At 41.7% G+C, this 18,275-nt stretch overlaps 2 protein-coding genes across 4 annotated transcripts; both read right to left on the reverse strand.

The window, feature by feature from the left end:
* Positions 1-3,057: 3,057 nt before the first annotated feature.
* ATP5F1E (ATP synthase F1 subunit epsilon) lies at positions 3,058-7,006 on the reverse strand. 2 transcript variants are annotated; one of them, XM_077948018.1, is made up of 3 exons: positions 6,888-7,006; positions 4,976-5,102; positions 3,058-3,928 (listed from the first exon to the last, which is right to left on the reverse strand). In XM_077948018.1, exons 1-2 carry the CDS (start codon positions 6,917-6,919, stop codon positions 4,979-4,981), a joined length of 156 nt encoding a protein of 51 aa, XP_077804144.1. In that variant the 5' UTR covers positions 6,920-7,006; the 3' UTR covers positions 3,058-3,928; positions 4,976-4,978.
* Positions 7,007-7,820: 814 nt separating this feature from the next.
* PRELID3B (PRELI domain containing 3B) lies at positions 7,821-17,797 on the reverse strand. Of its 2 annotated transcripts, XM_015148700.3 has the most exons (6): positions 17,710-17,797; positions 13,126-13,294; positions 11,860-11,949; positions 11,361-11,431; positions 11,142-11,244; positions 7,821-9,797 (listed from the first exon to the last, which is right to left on the reverse strand). In XM_015148700.3, the coding sequence occupies exons 1-6, from the start codon at positions 17,739-17,741 to the stop codon at positions 9,678-9,680; spliced, it is 585 nt and encodes a 194-aa protein (XP_015004186.1). In that variant the 5' UTR covers positions 17,742-17,797; the 3' UTR covers positions 7,821-9,677. The 2 variants fall into 2 exon arrangements, with proteins under 2 accessions (XP_015004186.1, XP_077808254.1); XM_077952128.1 differs by lacking the exon at positions 11,860-11,949.
* Between the last annotated feature and the right edge of the window lie 478 nt (positions 17,798-18,275).

Consider the following 18,275-nt stretch of genomic DNA (forward strand, 5'->3'; position numbering starts at 1 on the left):
GACAAGCAAAACTAAAGAACTGCAGTCCTCTGATCTTTATTTCTGAAGAGCTAGCCTTTAACATATACGTTTATATAGTTTAAATTTCTTACTACTGTTAGATCCCAGTAATTCATTAATCATCATCCTTGGTTTTCCTTTTAGAGGCTATTTTGAAATGCTCTTTTCACTTTCATTCAGCCATCACCCCCCAAAATGCTCTGCAGCCTCTCTGCTCTGAGAAACGGCACACCATCCGCTCGGCAACAATTCAAATGCAGGAATTAAGCAGCAATGGCTGCAGTGTCCTTCTCAGTTACGGAGGACATCGTCTCATTAGAAAACTTTTACAGTTCAAATTAATTTGCAGAAGTTGCCATAAATGTCTGCATAATGACACAGCTTTAACCACTACATGATTTTAATCTGCTCACATTACAACAGGACCAAATACACAAGAGCGTAATCAAATCATCCGTAACTTCTTAATTACAGTTTACCTATTTCTGACATGCAGCATTGCCATCTCTTCCAGCACCATCAGGGTTTTAATGGCCCTCTAGAATTACCACTGAGATGCACTATTTGATCCATGGATAACTGGTAATGGGAAAATGCTCCGACCCTCAATGCAGTAAATATTTACTTGCCGGCAACTGGGTTCTCATCTCTTGATTTGCTTTTGTAATTGGCAATAATAAAATAGCAGGTGGATGGATGACAGTTGCTTATTCTGAGAAACTTCACTCTTTTCACGTATGCATCATGAGGAAATACTAAAATACATACCAAGAGAAAAATACCTTGCCATCGGATCATCAACAAGTCTTCTATTTACAAACTTCAAAAAACACAACAATCATGTTTTAAATGCTTTCTACTTGTGGTTCAAGAAGTACTAGATTTAGTAAGAAACTCCACCTATACACTTTGTTTGAAGTTAGTAACTTCCTGAGATGCTAAAGACTTACAGCCTGCGATTATACAAGGATTTACACATGCTTCCTCTGGTGCTTTACTTCTAAAATCTAAAAAGGCAATGAAATAGGTATAAGGAGAGAGGGATTTAAACCTTTTAAAAAACTTTTGCTGACTTATATTACTGTAAAGATTTGTTTGCTCAATAGTAATCATTAAAGTACAAAATAATTCAATTTTAAATGGCAAAATTGCTTTATTTCAGACTAAATAAATTCCTTTTCTTGAAGCCTAACCACCCAGACTGAGTAGTTAAAAATATTTAGAAATGCATCTCACCATCCTACTCTTTCGTATGGTAGAAATAGATTTAAAAACACAAAACACAAACTAGAAACCTAAGAAATCTGTCCCTTTTGATTTTGAAGAGCTTATTCCTTTAGCAGTATGGTTGCTACGGCGACCTTGGTCTCTCAGAGACCGAGGTCTCTGAGCACAATCACCGAATTTTAGGGCTTATCCAATTCCTTCACTTTACTCACAAGGACTACGTGAACTAAGAGATTAACTGACAACCTCAAACATCTTCCAACTAGTTAGTGGGATACTCATTAAGTTGGTCTGATTGGGGTCACCTCATCATTGGGCACAGTCATCCTGCCAGTTACTCAGCACTGCTGGAGAAAGGAAGTTTATTTCATTATACTACTGGTTCAGGATATCTACTAATCACAGAGAAAAGAGCCTCTAAGAATCTCTGCTGGACAGTAAACTTGTCTTTTACTCAGTTAGTTCACTCCTTTCCATATCACAAGCCCTGTCCCTAAGTCTCACCTCTACCATCCGCCTCCTTAATAATATACCATCTATATACCAATAATCTACCAATATACTACCAATCTACTATACCATCTATATACCAATAATACCCCATCTGCCTCCTTAATAAATGACTTATCTCTAATTACCTGACTGGAAATAATTTAGCCTCTTTGCCTATTAGTTACTTTATTTGTCCTGTGTCAAAAAGGCCTGACAGCCTTTTGATTCATTTATGCCTGTTCTCTGTAATGGAGGATGCTTCCTAGTACCTTAATCTTGGGGACCACAGCACTGAACTGAGGTGCCCTAACTTGCAAGCAGGAGGATGACAGCTCCGAGGTGAAGGACCCCAAGGGCTCCTAACCCGCTGTTGTCCAGAGGCACCCTCTCACTCAATCGGCTCTGCCTCCCTGCTCGCTCTGTGCTGAGAATTCAGTAAAACCTACAGGTCAAGTGTTGGGACAATAAATCATTCCCAGAAGCCGAGAACAAAGACATTCTATTTGGCTTAGCCTCGGCATGGCTGACAGTGGCCCTGATAAATTATTGTGAGCTTTAAGTACCATGTGAAAACTGGTCCCAGAACGGTGTTTCAAAATTTCCAGTTCAAATTTATTTCTCCATTCTCCAAAAACAGTTAAAATTAGGCAATTAACTTTTCAATGGTGTCTTACTTGCTCAAGCGCTTCCAAGTTTCAAAGAAAGGTAACGACATAACTTGCAACAATTTTCCATCCCTAAATAATGAATGAATGAATCACTATGGAAATATCAAGAAACTGATGTTGTGGTCACCGTGTCTCAGACCTACAGTCAAAACTCCTAGATTTTAACTTCAGTTTGGCTATCAACTCAATGAGCAAGTTATTAAATAGTTTTCAACATTTCCTAAGAGAAATGCTACCACAATATATTCATTTACAAAACAATGTGAAAAACATTTTGTGCTTAAATTCTGTAATTGTTCTTATCTATAGGTTTTAAGTGCACAATACGAGTACAATTTAGTATTTCTTCTTCTAATCAATGCTTTCAGTATTTAATAATTATTTCCATGTAGGTTACTGATGACCATGTCATTATTCTGACATGGCAACAATTCAAACATAAGGGACTACAAAGCCTCAATGACAGCAGATAATTTTGATCACCAATTAATGTCATGAAACAACTATTTTGAGACATTTTCAAAATCCTTTCTGAATCCCTTTGGTCACTATATATTAAATCTGCCTTCCCCTGCTTTTAAGAAACCCTGGTTCACATGGCCATAATCACGCAACTGTGCAGAGTTCCTTTAAAGAAAATGAAAAAGTCTGACAAACTAAAAATCAAGAGTAACAGTGAACCATACTTCAATTTATTGACATTGTCAATTTATGAACAAGACAGGAATTTTTTTTTTCCCCATGAAATGAGATCCTTTTCAATCTGCCATAACATGTGCCCACACATCTTCACCTTGGAAATGTAGCATTTCAAGCTTTAGTCAGGGTCTAGGAGGAAAAAGAAAATGCAACAGTTGCTGGCTAGTTCTTGGTTTTCTTAAAAACTCAACATGAATATAAGAAATAACTTCCTTATAGTGAACTGTATAACCGTGGCTATCATTCACACTGCCTTGGCTCAGATGTAAAAAAGCACTGGTTCAAGTACACAGGTTTAATCAAGCAGGCATTTCTCCGCTGACTAAAAGTAAACACTCTCCCAGCAATAAAGAAACTACTTTGCCTTTAAAAGACACTAACATCTCCTTGTGCTAATGAGGTGGGGTCAGTAACCCCGAAGGGCATAACAGAGAGGGGCTAATGTTCCTGACCCCCAGGACTTTGCAAAATCTCAGCGTTAGATGCAGTCTGGTGGCTCTGAGCCGAGTGAGGCTAACTGATTTTCTGTTAGCTTACTTTTTTTTTTTTTTTTTTGAGACGGAGTCTCGCTCTGTCACCCAGGCTGGAGTGCAGTGGCCGGATCTCAGCTCACTGCAAGCTCCTCCTCTCGGGTTCATGCCATTCTCCTGCCTCAGCCTCCCGAGTGGCTGGGACTACAGGCACCCGCCACTTCGCCCGGCTAGTTTTTTGTATTTTTTAGTAGAGACGGGGTTTCACCGTATTAGCCAGGATGGTCTCGATCTCCTGACCTCATGATCCGCCCGTCTCGGCCTCCCAAAGTGCTGGGATTACAGGCTTGAGCCACCGCGCCCGGCAGCTTACTGTTAAAACAAAACAACCCAACATAAAATTTAAAACAAAACAACCCAACATAAAACCAGGTCTCATTACTCAGAATTATAAGATTAGACAGAGAGCCCCTAGAAAAAGGGCTAAATTCAAAACACTGCATCTCCAGACTTGTAATAAAATATTTACTAATTCAAAATGAAAATGAAAAGTTAGGGGAGACAGTTTCAATAAGTAAAATTGCTCATGACCACAAGCTGCCAAAGAATTAATATTTATCACATTTCTGTGCTATTATGGGTCTGAAGCTTTTTAAAAGCAAAACTAGAAAAATTAAACCTGAAAAACATCTCTGATAATTTGCCTTGCCTACTTTTGAAATAACAATGTCAAGAAAGTACTTTTGAGATCAAACCACTTTTATAATTTGGAACACAAAAGTCTACACTTATCAACTGTACAGAACTTTTTATTTCATGTGAATGTAACTTTACATCACCAACATCTTTGAAAAAGTAAAATGAACCAAACCCTCTGGAAACATAATAAATTAGCAAAACAGTATTCACTGCAGGTTCTTGCATATTTTATTGCTTGATGCAACAGCAGGACCCTTGCCTGTACTTGTAGTTATTATGTTCGGGAAGTAGTGGTTTGTGAGAATATTAGTAGATGTGGGGGAAATAAAAATGTAAAGAACTGTAGTTTTTTATGCTCTTGAACTATTATGTAACTCCAATAGCAATTATAAAAGTGGGGAGTTCATCCTCCAAGTTATTTGATTTGTGCAGACAAATGAAACAGGTTTAACTAAAATAAGATGGCTCTCTACCTAAGCAATGCTAAATGAATTGAAAATCAATGTGCCAATTACTTCTGCTTGTCGGGCCCAAAAAGACTTTCTTTTTATTAGGCCATGGGACTTCTATAACCTGCATGCTTTAAATTATATTATCCTAATAACTTCCAAATACACTGACTAAAAAATGAATAGAACCCAAAATTAAAATTATTTTGATTTTTACGGTGCTCTAAAAACTTAAGATGCAACTGTTCTTCTAAATACATCAGTAACTTACAGATTATTCCTTCTTTACTTTCACAATTTTGACGCTGCTGCCAGAAGCCTTCTCGGCATTTGCTTTGAATTCTGTCTTCAGTGCATCTCTGACTGCTTTTGCACAGATCTGGGAGTATCGGATGTAGCTGGGAGAAAATGAGAGAAGGTATATAGTTAATTATCAATATTCCAGCCAGACCAACTGTTACTACTGTGCTTTCGCTTTTCTTCCTGTACTTTTTATTTTGGTTTGGTAGTACCTTATTGCAGAACTGGTTTTAAAAATATGACTAATGCCAAAAACAATCTATACAAAGAAAAAGAACACTAGAAAAATATGTACCAAAGTATTAATTGGTGTTTGGACAGATGATCTTTGATTTTTCTTCTTTGTACTGTGTTTTCTCTTTAGTGTATAGTAATTCAAAATAAAAGATGCATAAATGTTTTTAAAAATCCCACAGCACAGAAAAAAAAAAAACCCTGAAATGTTTAGCGACTATAACAAGAATGCATCATCAATTCTCTCCTCAATTTCTCTCCTTAAAACTTTTATTACTCTTGGAAAATGAGGTATAATTAAGAGAAAACTATTTTGAATTACAATTCTTTCTAAATTATTTAAACTCTTTTCTGAGAAAAATGAATTCTGTCTTACAAGTCTGCCACTGAAAATACCTCCTAATCAAGATTTCTAAATGACACTGAAAAGTGCTTTGAGAACATCATCAATTCTAGCAAAATTGTAAAACCTGCTTCCTGTTTGGTAGATGGACTCCCATCAACGTTGTAGTTTCCAAAAGATGTCAGATCACCTTTCCCACTTTTGAAAAACAGGAAGTGGGGAGGGGTGCAATTTTCTCATGTTTTAGAATTTGTTTTGGGGACTCTGAAGTATGAGTTCCAATGCCTGCTTCCATTCTTACTAACTGGTGACCTTCAGGCTGTTCAAACTTTTCAGCATGTTTATTCACCTGAAAAAACAATAGAATAAAAGGATAATACCTGTCCTGCTGATAGCTGGGAGGAGGAAAAACAAGTGCGAAAAGGTATGGATCACAGGGTAGGTTGCCTAATAAATGGTATCTACTACCTTCCATCCTTCCAATTCTACAAGACTTCGCTTGCTTGACCTCAGCAAGTTGGGAAGCTCCGTTGTAGTGTAGTCACATGTACCCACAAAATGTAAAGTGCTACACCATCTAGTCAACTAACAAGGTGTGTCACCGGGAGCAAGGTACTTCTGCTCACTCAGGCGCACGGATAAAAAAAATTAGATGTGACACCTAGACCAATGGTTTGCGGTTCCACTATTGAGACACCATGTCCTCAAGTGGGTTCCATATTTGAGCTTTCCAGGAGCCACCTCTCACCTTTGTGCGGAGCTCTGAATAGTTTACCAGTGGCTTTCACCCCTTTTACACGGAAACCTGAGATCAACAGGAATTAATAGTTAAAAAAAAAAAATGTGTAAAGTTGTAAAAGGCTCCATCTCGATGCTGGATTAAAAGTCAAAGCGGCTAACAGCTGTCACGTGGAGAGAAATCTCCTGTTTACTGAGGTGGATGTGACTGTACTACTTTCACCACCTGGCTCCAGCACCATTCTAGAAGAAAAAGGTTTAATGAGTAAGAGCTGGCCTCTCTCTCTCGAAACCTCCCATTCACAAAGGTGTCCACGGGCACTGTGCGGGTGCTGGGCCGCACCTGTGGGAAGCGAGGCAGTACACAGACGCACTCCCACGCGAGGCCGAGGCCTCGCCTGCCTGAGCGCTTTGCCCACAGCGACGCCATCTTGGCGGCGACGCCCGAGGTTCGGCCCAACCCCGGTCACGCGTGGGGCCACTGCTCCGTGTCCTGTATGACCTCTGGGCACGGGGATGCGCGCGGGCCGGGCTCGCGGGGCCCTTCCCTCTGGAGGCCTGGGCCTACCTGAGTCCAGCCTGTCGCCAGTAGGCCACCATGCTGTAGCGAAAGTGGAGCGCGTCGGACCGAATCGCTAAGACGCCGACAATGTCGGCTCAGCCGGGCGGTTCAGCCGCAGGAAGAGCAGACCACAGAAGCGGAAGGGGCGGGACGTGCGGACCTGCCAATCGCCGCCTCCTACCCGGCCCCGCCCCTGCGCGCGGCCCCTGCTGCCCTGCCGCGGAAGCCCCCCGGCGCCGGGAGCCAATGGGCGCGCGCGATCTGGACTGCGGGTGCCAATCCCCGGGCGGGTTGGCCGGCCGCGCCCACCTATTGGCTCCAAGAGCGCCCGGGGAGTGTGTCCCAGAGCTTCCGTATTGCCCCGGCGGGGGCGACCGGGGCAAGAAGGCAAGAAGGCAAGAAGGCCGGGGCAGCTCCGCTTGCCGAGGGCCGCGGAGTCGCGTACTTTCGGGAAGCGAAGACGCGAGGCGGCGCGGGCACGGCGGCCCCGAGGGCCTGGCTTTGCACGCGCTTCAGGGAAACGGCGCCGGCTCTTTTATATCTGTGGGCAGACAAGCGTGTCCTGAGAGCTGAGATTTAGAAAGGCTCTTAGGGCACCCCCTTTCTCGGAGTGACACTAAACCCTGGAAACCCAGTGGAGACTGGCGTTTTCTGTAGTTCTAGGACCTGCTTCCGATGTGCGACATGAGGGAGGGTAAGGCAATAGTTGCCACTGTTGCCCGTAATGGATGGGAAGAAAAATGTGTGGAAAACTCACTGGAGGCACAGGGGAGCTGCCACGGGGCCGGGAAAATGCTCATCTCTGTGCCTGTGATAGAAGCTCTAACCCAATGCAGTGAAGGCTCACAGTCTAGGAATTAAAGTGTTTCTGTCATAAAGAAAAGAAGCCTTTGCCCTTCACCTTTAATTACTAAAAAGAAATTATAATCAGGAAAAACATCACTTAAAAGAAAGTTTTTATTAACAAAAGTTTTTCTTAATCCACATATCAACTTTAGTATTAAATAGTCCAAGGGTTTCATTTATGAACACTTATTCCAGTTTAGTTCTCTTAAATTCATTTGCTTGTTGTGCATTTATGTTTAACTGCACTGGAAAATGAAAATTTATAGAGTTTTATCATTAGGTCAGAGTTTAAAAAAAATCAAAGGATAAGGATTTAAAAATCTCTATCATTAGGTCATTACACCTTTTTCAGAACAAGGATAATTTGCAGAAATTATACAAAGCAGATTTTCATCAAGTATCAATTATTTAGCGATATTTTATTTAGCTGAAATGTTATTTCACTTGTAAAAACTATCTCAGGTTACAAAAAAACAATCAGAAACCTTATTAAATTTAACCTGCTTTTACAAATGTCCTAAGAAGTCTTAAGCTAAACAATGTTTAAGTAGGAAAACGATAATTTAAAAATAGTTTGTTATACTATTTCTGTGGTTTATGTACATATATTAACTGGTCTCTTTGATAGAAAACATGACTAGAAGTTTATCACACTAAGCACTGTAAAATAAAGGCAAGAGCTAATCATCTTCTAACAAAAATACTCTATGCAACAATTGCAAATGTCAAAGCTATTATTTAGTGGTTAATTGCCTGCTACAATATATAAAACAAAGTACATTTACTAGATTGTTTTTCAGTTTGCAGCTGCCCTCCTGACATCCCAAATAAGGAATTCCCATAAGTAAAACCTGCAGTGCAATTCACGTAGTGGTTAGTTTCAGGCCAAGCCTCCCCCTACCATTATCCTTGTTCTTCCCCACCACCCCCAAATCCTGCAGTGGCACCATATTATTAAAAACACTAAGTACCTGGGGTTTATGCCTCAGAGCAAGACATCATTTGAGTAATTTGAAATGATGTACAGCTCCTTCATGTAAAAAAGATGTTTTGTGGTCACAATTACTTCAAAAAGTAATTATATTCAAATAACCTGACATATGCCTTAGCAATTACAAAACCATGATTTTGACACATGGCAATTTTTAAGTTAGGCAAATGTGAAATGCTAAAAGATGTGAACAGCTGTTCTTCTGTTTAAGTTAGAGCGCTGCAAAACTCAGGTAATTACTTTATTTTTTTCGGTTAACATAACCAGCCCACGACACAGCATACTAAATCACAAAGTACAAATCCAAGGAAGTTAATACCTTTACTAAGTCACAAAACTTTGGCAAATCAATACAGTACTCTTTTATAATGAAACCATACTTTTGTTGGAGTCATGTTACTTCAGTGATAATTTTTCACTACAAAAATATTTAAGTACCAAATCAAAACACTGGTTTTTAATGGTGGTTTATAGCAGAGTAAGGTATTTTACACAAAAAATATTTTACAACTACACAATTTCTCCTTTTAAGTGAGCTCCCTTGTGCAAGCTGTTGAAGTGTACAGCAGCAGGGCAATGGGTGTCTATAGGAGGTGGCTCTGCTCTGTTCTGGGGTTGGTCCAAAGTCAGGTGGAGTTCCAATGTATGAAAAGCTTGAAAATTCTACCTTAAGGAGATTGAATATCAATACCAGTTTCCAAGAAGTTCTTGTTCAGTTTTCACAGAAATATTGGAACCCTCAAAATCAAGATAGTAATTTCAAACAACATTAATTTCAGATGATCCCTTTTATTTAGAGGCCCTGCATCTTTTAGATCAAGTCACATAGCCTTATACCTACTTATAAAAAAACAAAAAACAAAACCCCAAAATATAGTTGTATTTTTTAAATAACAAATAAATATATAGTCAGCTTGGAGAGACCTGGAGTACCCGATGTTGTCTACCAACTGTCATGATCACTTCTCTGCAAACGCTGCTGCTGCCATTGGAGTCCTTATGGTTCCTCTTGCTGAGGCTGTCAGTTCTTCAATCTCAGCATTTAATTTATGTATTACCCATTCCATTGCTTCTCGGCCCTTAAACAAAAATCCAATACATTTATTGTTACTGAGTGAGAGCAAAGGCATATATCCAACTAATGACACACCAGGAAGTAACAAGGAGTATGACAAGTTTAACTCAATCTCAGGATGACAGATCATTTTTGTCCTGGCTTTTTCTTTTCTAATGTTATTTAGCAAACATCAAATGCCTTGAGCAACTGGCTTGATCCATAAACTGACTTTTATTTTGTATGCAAAAGATGTTCTCAAATGAATCTACAATGACAGAATGTCTTATTTGTTTCATGATTATAGTGGTCCCCTTTTCAGGGGGACAAGAAGGTCAAATCCCTTTTCTTTATATTGTAAACCAAAATCCTGTACAAGGGATCTGGTCCTCAACTCCCTCCTCACCCCTTCTCTCCTAGTGTTCTATGCAGTTCCTTGAAAAACAGAAAGAGCACTCCCCACTTCCTGTTCCAGGGCCTTTGCACACGCAGCTCCTCCACCTAGAACACTTTTCTTGGCATACCGCTCGCAATCCACCTGCCCCCATTTGGCGCTCAGCAGAAACATCAGTTACTGAACACTCATTAAGCACTCTCATACCTTTCTGTACCTTTTCTTTCCTAATGAAATGCTGTGTGATTAATTTCACCTGCCTCTTAGTTCCACGAGGGCAGGGACCACATTTATTTTGCTCCCTGCTATATCCCCTGTCTAGCCTAGCACTCTGCATGGCACAGAGAAGGCATCCATGAGTATCTCCTGATAACTACATTAACCATGTGTTATGCAACAGTGCATTAGGCATCTTTCTCTAAACTTACTGTTTTAGATCATGCATTCTCAATAAACAAAAATTGGTTCTTGGGGGGGATGGAAAAAATTTCCCTCTTTTATGTATAAAGTCCACACATATGTATATGTTACATAACTTAATGGAGGTGGCAATTAGGGAAAATATGTCTCAAACGAGCTGGGGGGAGACAATAGTGAAAAAGGTTGAGAAACAGTGCTTTAAATGACACACAGCTACACATCATTGAGTATTTCCCTGAGTGCTGGGCCCCAGGCTACACACTTTCCATATGTTATCTCATTTACTCCATGCAAACCCTGTAAAATGGGTAATCTCCACTTCAAAAACAGGAAATTGAGGCATAGAAAGGTTAACTTAATTGCCCAAAGTTAAAAGGCTAAAAGTTAGAGCTTGGATGTGAACCCAGAGCCTTGGTAAGTAACTGTCCAACGTGCTGCAGTTTCCTATGGTAGAACTGGCAAGGGTTGGCTTACAAGGACACATGTGCAGTCAGCACCCCATTCCATTCCTACGAAACGAACCAGGGATAATAACCAAGAAGCAGCCTCACTTACTTTACTAGCGTTTGAGGATATCGTACTTGCCATCAGTCCTTCAAGGTAACTGCTGAGGCTAACGCCTTTCACAGTGATTATGGCTTCTTGAGTCAAAACGGTTCTGGAACAAAACATATTCATACAGATTCAGATGATCCAGCTTTCATTTTCAAAAAACTTGATTAAAAAAACTTAAACACCCTTTACAATACATTTGTTAAAATATTTTTTACTCACTTGTCTGGATCCTGAGGATGTGGTTTGTATATAAGTCTCTCATCTACTGAAACCATGTTTGTAAATGAAATCTACAGAATGAAAAAAAAAAAAAAAGGTCAAATCATTTTGGAACTGAAGATTCAAAATGTTGCCAAAATCAACACACAAGCCAAAATCTTACTAAACATATAAAACAACAAACAAACCGCTGCTATTATTGCATAAACTATTCACTGTCTACTTATTATTTAAAAAGTAAAGTTGAGGAAATAAAGTATAATAATGATAATACACATAATCCCAAACTCATTTTATTGAGTGCCATCCCCTTAGAGATAGGCAGGATCATGAGAGCAGGAAGTTTGGAAGCGACACCCAGGGCCAAGTCAGGCCAGCACATAAGCAGGGATTCTCTGAACCACACCATGAACATGCACTCACTTCTATGGCAACTAGGAGAGAGACAAAGAACTCAGCCAGATAGTTAGAAATGAAACAAAAGGAAGCCAAGACTTACATTAGTAGATTTAAGTTCCATTGTTTTCTCTACAGGATCAACTACAGAATGTTCTTGCACATATGTTTTCGTTCTTGCTGCACCAATAAGCTAAGTAAAACATTCAGAATTAGGAATCAGAGGAGGAAGAATTTCTTACCAAGTGTACCAATATTTTATTTGAAGGAAAAAATGTATTACAATATTTTGAACCAAAAATCTGCTTCCTAAAAACGAGAGGAAACAAAGGTCAGAAAGGAGGCCTACTCACACATCATGGATGAGAGGAGACTGCCAGACACAAAAACTTTTCCCAGGGGCAATTAGAAACCAGCCCACTGAGAATGTCTGCAACGTGAGGCACCACCCTGAATCTGCCGCAGTGCGACAGTGGAGCGCTGAGGCTGAAATATGGAAATCAGGTTTGGGGCAACATGGCAGCTAGAAAAAGGAGAACTCAAAGGCATCTATCAGCATCGTCCTAGAACAGCCCAAGGGAGGGGGCACGTCAGCTTCATTCTTCAGACAGAAAAACAGCTTTCTCACGATGGAGGATCACACATCAGTGTCCACTGTCACTCCCTGTGCTATGACCCTAAGCCCACCCCCAACTCTGCTCATTTCTGTGTCTGCACTATGGTTTGCATAAAGGAGGCAGTAAGTACATTCCTATTGAAAACGTGTACTTTAGTTTTCTTGATGAACCTACTCTCCATAAAGAGACCCTCTAAAGAAACCTGGATCCACTTATTACACCAGTTTTCTCACATTATGGTAAACTGGCATTCTAGTTTCTTCCTGGTAAAATCTGCTCACTAAAGCCTGTTCATTCTTAAGGGAATAGAATTTTCTAAATGTACAGGAAGGAATTCCAGACCTTGGAACAAATGTGGCAATAACAAGTCCGAGAACATACTCCTTAAGGTACATAACCCACCACTGACCACAGAACTGTCACCTAACAATTATGACCAGACCATTACTGCCAAATCTTAGTATTGGTCTCAAGTTGCTGGCAAAAGCAGAAAAAGCAGAATATAACTCCTTTCAGATTACACAGCATTAGCTGGCTTCCTTAAGAAAATTTTATCGGGTGCCTTCATGAAGACTGTAATAATATTTCCAATTCATTATACACTCATAATTCAAGTTTATTATAATACAACTTGAACGGATGCAAAAAAATGACATTCAGAATAGGCTCCCACAACCTATTTGAAAGTATAATGCGGTTTAGAAAACTTCTCAACAGCAGTCACATTTCTCTAGGAATAAAGACACACTTACAGACTTCACAATGGAAGGCAGTCCCCACTCTGTGCTGAGAAGTCTGTGGCTGTGCAACTTTCCAGAGGGATCTATATGTCTGTCCAACACATCAACTCCAACCACACTTGGGTTCATAGGGTTTGGGTATTTCTGCATTGCAGCTGTTGTAACAGTTTCCCATGGGTGGCTGCCGATGTGAACCAAAAAACAAAACAAAACAATCAAACATTTAAAAATATGCATATGAGTTAAACAATTTTTATAATCTATCAAATCATTCATTCCAACGTAAGTTTAATGAGTTTATCTAGGAAAAATTACCTTCTGAAACACTGATGATTATGGGAACCTGATCTACATTTTTAACAGGCTTCAGTATTTTTCCACAATACAGGCTATGTAATAAAACTCCTATCTATAAAGATCAAAGCAGCCTACAAAGCATTACGGTATAGTTTCTCAAACCATCTTTCCTGCCTATCGTTATCCACTTTCACATGTAAATTGTTTCTAGGAAGAACCAGTGATTCATGAAAATGTATTTAAAAATTATGTTCTGAAACAAATAGCCAAAAGTATGATTATGCCATTTATTATTTTTTCTGACCCCAATTCTATCAGTTTATAAGGAAGTAAAAAAAAGTAAAAGAATGTATGAGCACTATAAATTCTTACAGGGATCACAAAAAGATCCAAAGCATTGATTTCATTATTGAACTTTCCCTTCATTTTAATGTAATAAATAACAGTGGCTTCTCCAGTCAATCTTTATCTATTGTTTTTCTCAAAGGAGTGATTCTGATTTCTGTTTTGAAAAGGTCATTCAATGTCCTTAAGGCGCACTCCTAATATACTATTTTCTAATAGTCTCTTTTAATATAATAAGCGTTTGCTTATCACCTAGTATTGAAGTGATAATATCACATCACTTGATAACTTGCAGGATCTTTATTTTCTTGAAAAAGCACATGTGTTTGGGTGATTCAAAATGTGACGCACCTTTGTTCACGTCACAACTTCTGTGAATAAGACACTTGTACAAAAAATGTCATTTTCTCCTGCCTCAGCCTCCCGAGTAGCTGGGACTACAGGCGCCCACCGCCACGCCTGGCTAAAAAATATCATTTTCAAAAGGACCCCTTATTAAGTACGATCAGTATTAAAGGTGATTTAGTCCACCTGCAGTCTGATTCTAATGCCTTCTATACTACTTATCTGTGCTCTCATCTTCATTTAAAGGAAAAAGACAAGATCTGGGGATGATGTTTCAAGCTGCAATGACTGATAAGCCACACAGCATTACTTTCTATTTTTCTAAAAGTGAAACAAGTAGACATTATTCCAACTTTTTAGAGAACTCAGACTGACAACTATATCTTGTCAACAAAAGGAAAATCTCAACTCCATTGATTTCCCAGAACCCTGGATAACCAGTGACATCATTTTTAATGTTTTCATTATAATCTTCTTTTCTCTACAATATTGTACCAATGAACCTCATTCTGTCTTTAGTCTCCAGCCTTATCCAGCAATCAATGCAGGTATATAAGCAGCGTTGCTTCATCAATCTGAAGAGTCCCCACAAATAGAAGCACATAGGCCAAGCACTCTGATTCTTACAAAGGCAACTCTCTAAAATGAAAATCAGATGAACCCTCCCCAGGTCTCCATCCAGTCATATACCATGGTTAACTGGCTTCCATGCCCTTATCTCTTCCTCCAACCCTCTCTAAAAAATTAATGATCGCATGACTTCAGGGTGGTTATGCATTATTTGTAATTTAGTCCATCTCTCCTTTCTGAACCAACTTGAAACTGCTGATGTTGACTTAGCTTGGCTCAAGATTGCTTTATGAACCGTAACCAGTTCAAACATTACAAACAATACTTACTATGATTAGGAATGTTCCAGCAATTAATCTGAGCTGTATTAACATAATTATGTGGGAAAGATCTCACAATGGAAGACATTCAAAGACCACACCAAAGTACAATTAGGACCTGGCTATGGCTCACTGACCTGTCCAACTTCTTCACCTTTGAAACGAGGTGAGGACATTATCAACTCCACTGGGGCAGCATCGATGTCTTGATTTACTTATTAAAATGTAATCAATCCAAAGAACAGTGCCTGACACATACTGGGCATCTCTGTATGTTGAAGGAATCAATGAATGACTTCACTTGGATACCAACTACAGGCCTCAGAAGAAAAGTGTTGGAAAATCAAAGACAGATAAGATGTAGAATGATGGCCGGGCATGGTGGCTCACGCCTGTAATCCCAGCACTTTGGGAGCCAAGGTGGGCAGATCACAAGGTTAGGAGATTGAGACCATCCTGACTAACACAGTGAAACCCCATCTCTACTAAAAATGCAAAAAATTAGCCGGGCGTGGTGGCGGGCGCCTGTAGTCCCAGCTACTTGGGAGGCTGAGGCAGGAGAATGGTGTGAACCCCAGAGGCGGAGCTTGCAGTGAGCTGAGATCGCGCCTCTGCACTCCAGCCTGGGCGACTGAGCGAGACTCCCTCTCAAAAAAAAAAAAAAAAAAAAAGATGTAGAATGATGACTTAGATATTGTTAGAGAGTAACATCCTAAAGATCAGAAACAACACTCAGATTTGTGAGGGGAGATGATGACTTCAATTTCAGATAGGTTGAGTTTGAAGGGCCTGTGGGACAGGAGGGTAGCGATGCCTAACAGGCACCTGAAAATGAAAAGCGAAGCTCGAGAGAGGCTGGAGCTCAAAGTACAGACCCTGGGTGCCATAAATGTATACCTATCATTTGGGACTTTGACCAAACAGCTCAGATTATGTGGGGAGAAAGCACGGATCAGGGCTGCTTCTCCCAGGACAAAAAAAAAAGGCTGTGACAAAAAGAAAAAAAAAAAAAAGCAATTAATACCACAGGTGAAATCCAACACAGGAAGGCCAACAGAATCTTACTGAACATTTACACTGAATGGGAAAAGACAGGAAGTACTGAAGACAAAGGCAGAAAGAGTGTACAGGGAAGGATGAGCCAGGAAGAAAAGTTAGGGAAGATATGGGAGAAGAAAGTTCTAGGGATACTCAGTGCCAAGAACTTCTGAAGCATGCAAACCTAGAAGAGGACTGAAATTAAACATCCTCAGAGCTGAAATGGATTAGTGATGAATGTGACCAGGTTAATGAACATCTCAATGACTACAAATCTTGGGTCTTTTTCCTCCCAGAAAGACTGTAAACAGCAGGGAGAAAAGAAAGCTTCCTTCTGATTCCAATATTCTATACTTTGCAGGATACAGCAGGCCCTAGGATGTGTCCCACTAAGTACAAATGCTGACAACGTGTTAAAAGTTGCCTTCAGAGGCTGGGCACAGTGGCCCACACCTGTAATCCCGGCACTTTGGGAGGCCGAGGCGGGTGGATCACTTGAGGTCAGGAGTTCGAGACCAACCTGATGAACATGGTGAAACTCCATCTCTACTAAAAATACAAAAATTTGCCGGACGTGGTGGTGGGAGCCTGTAATCCCAGCTACTTGGGAGGCCAAGGCAGGAGAATCGTTTGAACACTGGAGACGGAGATTGCAGTGAGCCAAGATCACGCCACTGCACTCCAGCCTGGGCAACAGAGAGAGACTCTGCCTCAAAAAAGAAATAAAAAGTAACAGATGCCTTCAGAGACACTTTTAAAAAGATAAATGGCTTTGTAGTATATTTATTTACAAGGTTATACTAATTAAAACGGTGTGGCAACGACATTAAGATCAGCGGAACAGAGCAAGTAACTCGGGAAAAAAGGGATTTCGCTGCTTAAATTTGTGGCTGTTTTGTAAATGGAATCAGGGACCAGGAAGAGAATTTAACTCTCCACATCCAACTGGTTCAAGGCCTATTTTCGTTAGTAAACATTTCACATTATCCAAAAAGATGTTCCTGAACGTGGCCTCAAAGGGATCTAACACGGGTGGTCCCTGACGACCGTCCTTTTCCATCTCTCAGATAAAAATGGGTAACCCAGGGTCACACGCTTATTGCAGCCAGAGCTAGACCTTGAATTCCAAATCCAAGGCTCTGCTGCGTAGATGAACGAGTTGTGAAAAGGTTTCACATCCTGGTGGCCAGAGTTCACCCGAAATTCACATTCGGAGGTAGAAACTCCACCCAAAAGGCGGCCAGGGAAAGTACACTCTGGAGAAAACCAACACCTCCCTTTTGGGATCCTCGGGTCCACGTCCCAAAGGGGTTTCGCAGGGCGGGATGTGGCAACCCTGAGTGCTGTCAAGGGCCTCGTGCTCCGCGACGCCCCCAGGACCTCAGGAGGCCGCCGGCCCGAGGCTACCTCATGGTAGAGGACAGCCTGGAAGTGGCCCCCGTCACCCTCCCGGTCGCAGGTCTGCCTGGGTCTGGAGGTCGGAGCCGTCCCCTCGGCTAGGGAGCCTCGGGGTCGTGACCTTGGCCTGCCCTCCATGTCGCCAGGGCCCGCAGACTTCTGGGTTCGCTCCCCTTGCTAGGCCCGACGCCTAGAAGCCTCCTGCGGGCCGCCTCTGCCTCGCCTCGACTCCAGGGCCAGCGTGCCCGCCCTCCACGGAGCCGCCCCCGCTCCCCAAACTTACTCAAAGACGTGCTCCGAAGTCCAGATCTTCATGATGCCGGCACCCTGAGCGATGTCCGGGTAGCGCCAGGGGACAACGAGGCACAGAGGCTACACCGGCCCCTGCCCCGCCCCCAGCACTCCAGCCGGCGGCGCAGTGCGCAGGCGCTGTCGGGCCCGACGCGAGGGACGTCCCGACGCGCGGCCCTACGCCCTATCCCGGCCCGGGTTTTGCCCCAGCCTTGCGCGCAGCGCAAGGAAACCCCACCCCTTAGCGCCGGCGCATGGCGCCGGCGCAGTGCCGCAGACGGCAGCTTCGGGGGCCGGCGCGGGCGCTGTGCTGCGCAGGCGCGGCGGGTGGGGCGGGAGCCTTGACCTCTGGGCAGAGTTGGGTCAGGTCCAGGAGGTGCCTGGGCGCCCGCCTGGCCTTCCTTGTTCTTCTGGCCTAGCATATCCTCGCCTGGCATTTCGAGGCGTGTGGACGCATGCGGTCAGCCTGCTGACATGGATGTTCCTTGTGGTGGTCACTTGTGCAGAATTTCCTGGTGCCCCATAGAAGAGTTCCTGCCACCTCCTGGGTCAGCCCCG

This window comes from Macaca mulatta, chromosome 10, assembly GCF_049350105.2.
Source record: "Macaca mulatta isolate MMU2019108-1 chromosome 10, T2T-MMU8v2.0, whole genome shotgun sequence".
Taxonomy (NCBI): Eukaryota; Metazoa; Chordata; class Mammalia; order Primates; family Cercopithecidae; genus Macaca; species Macaca mulatta.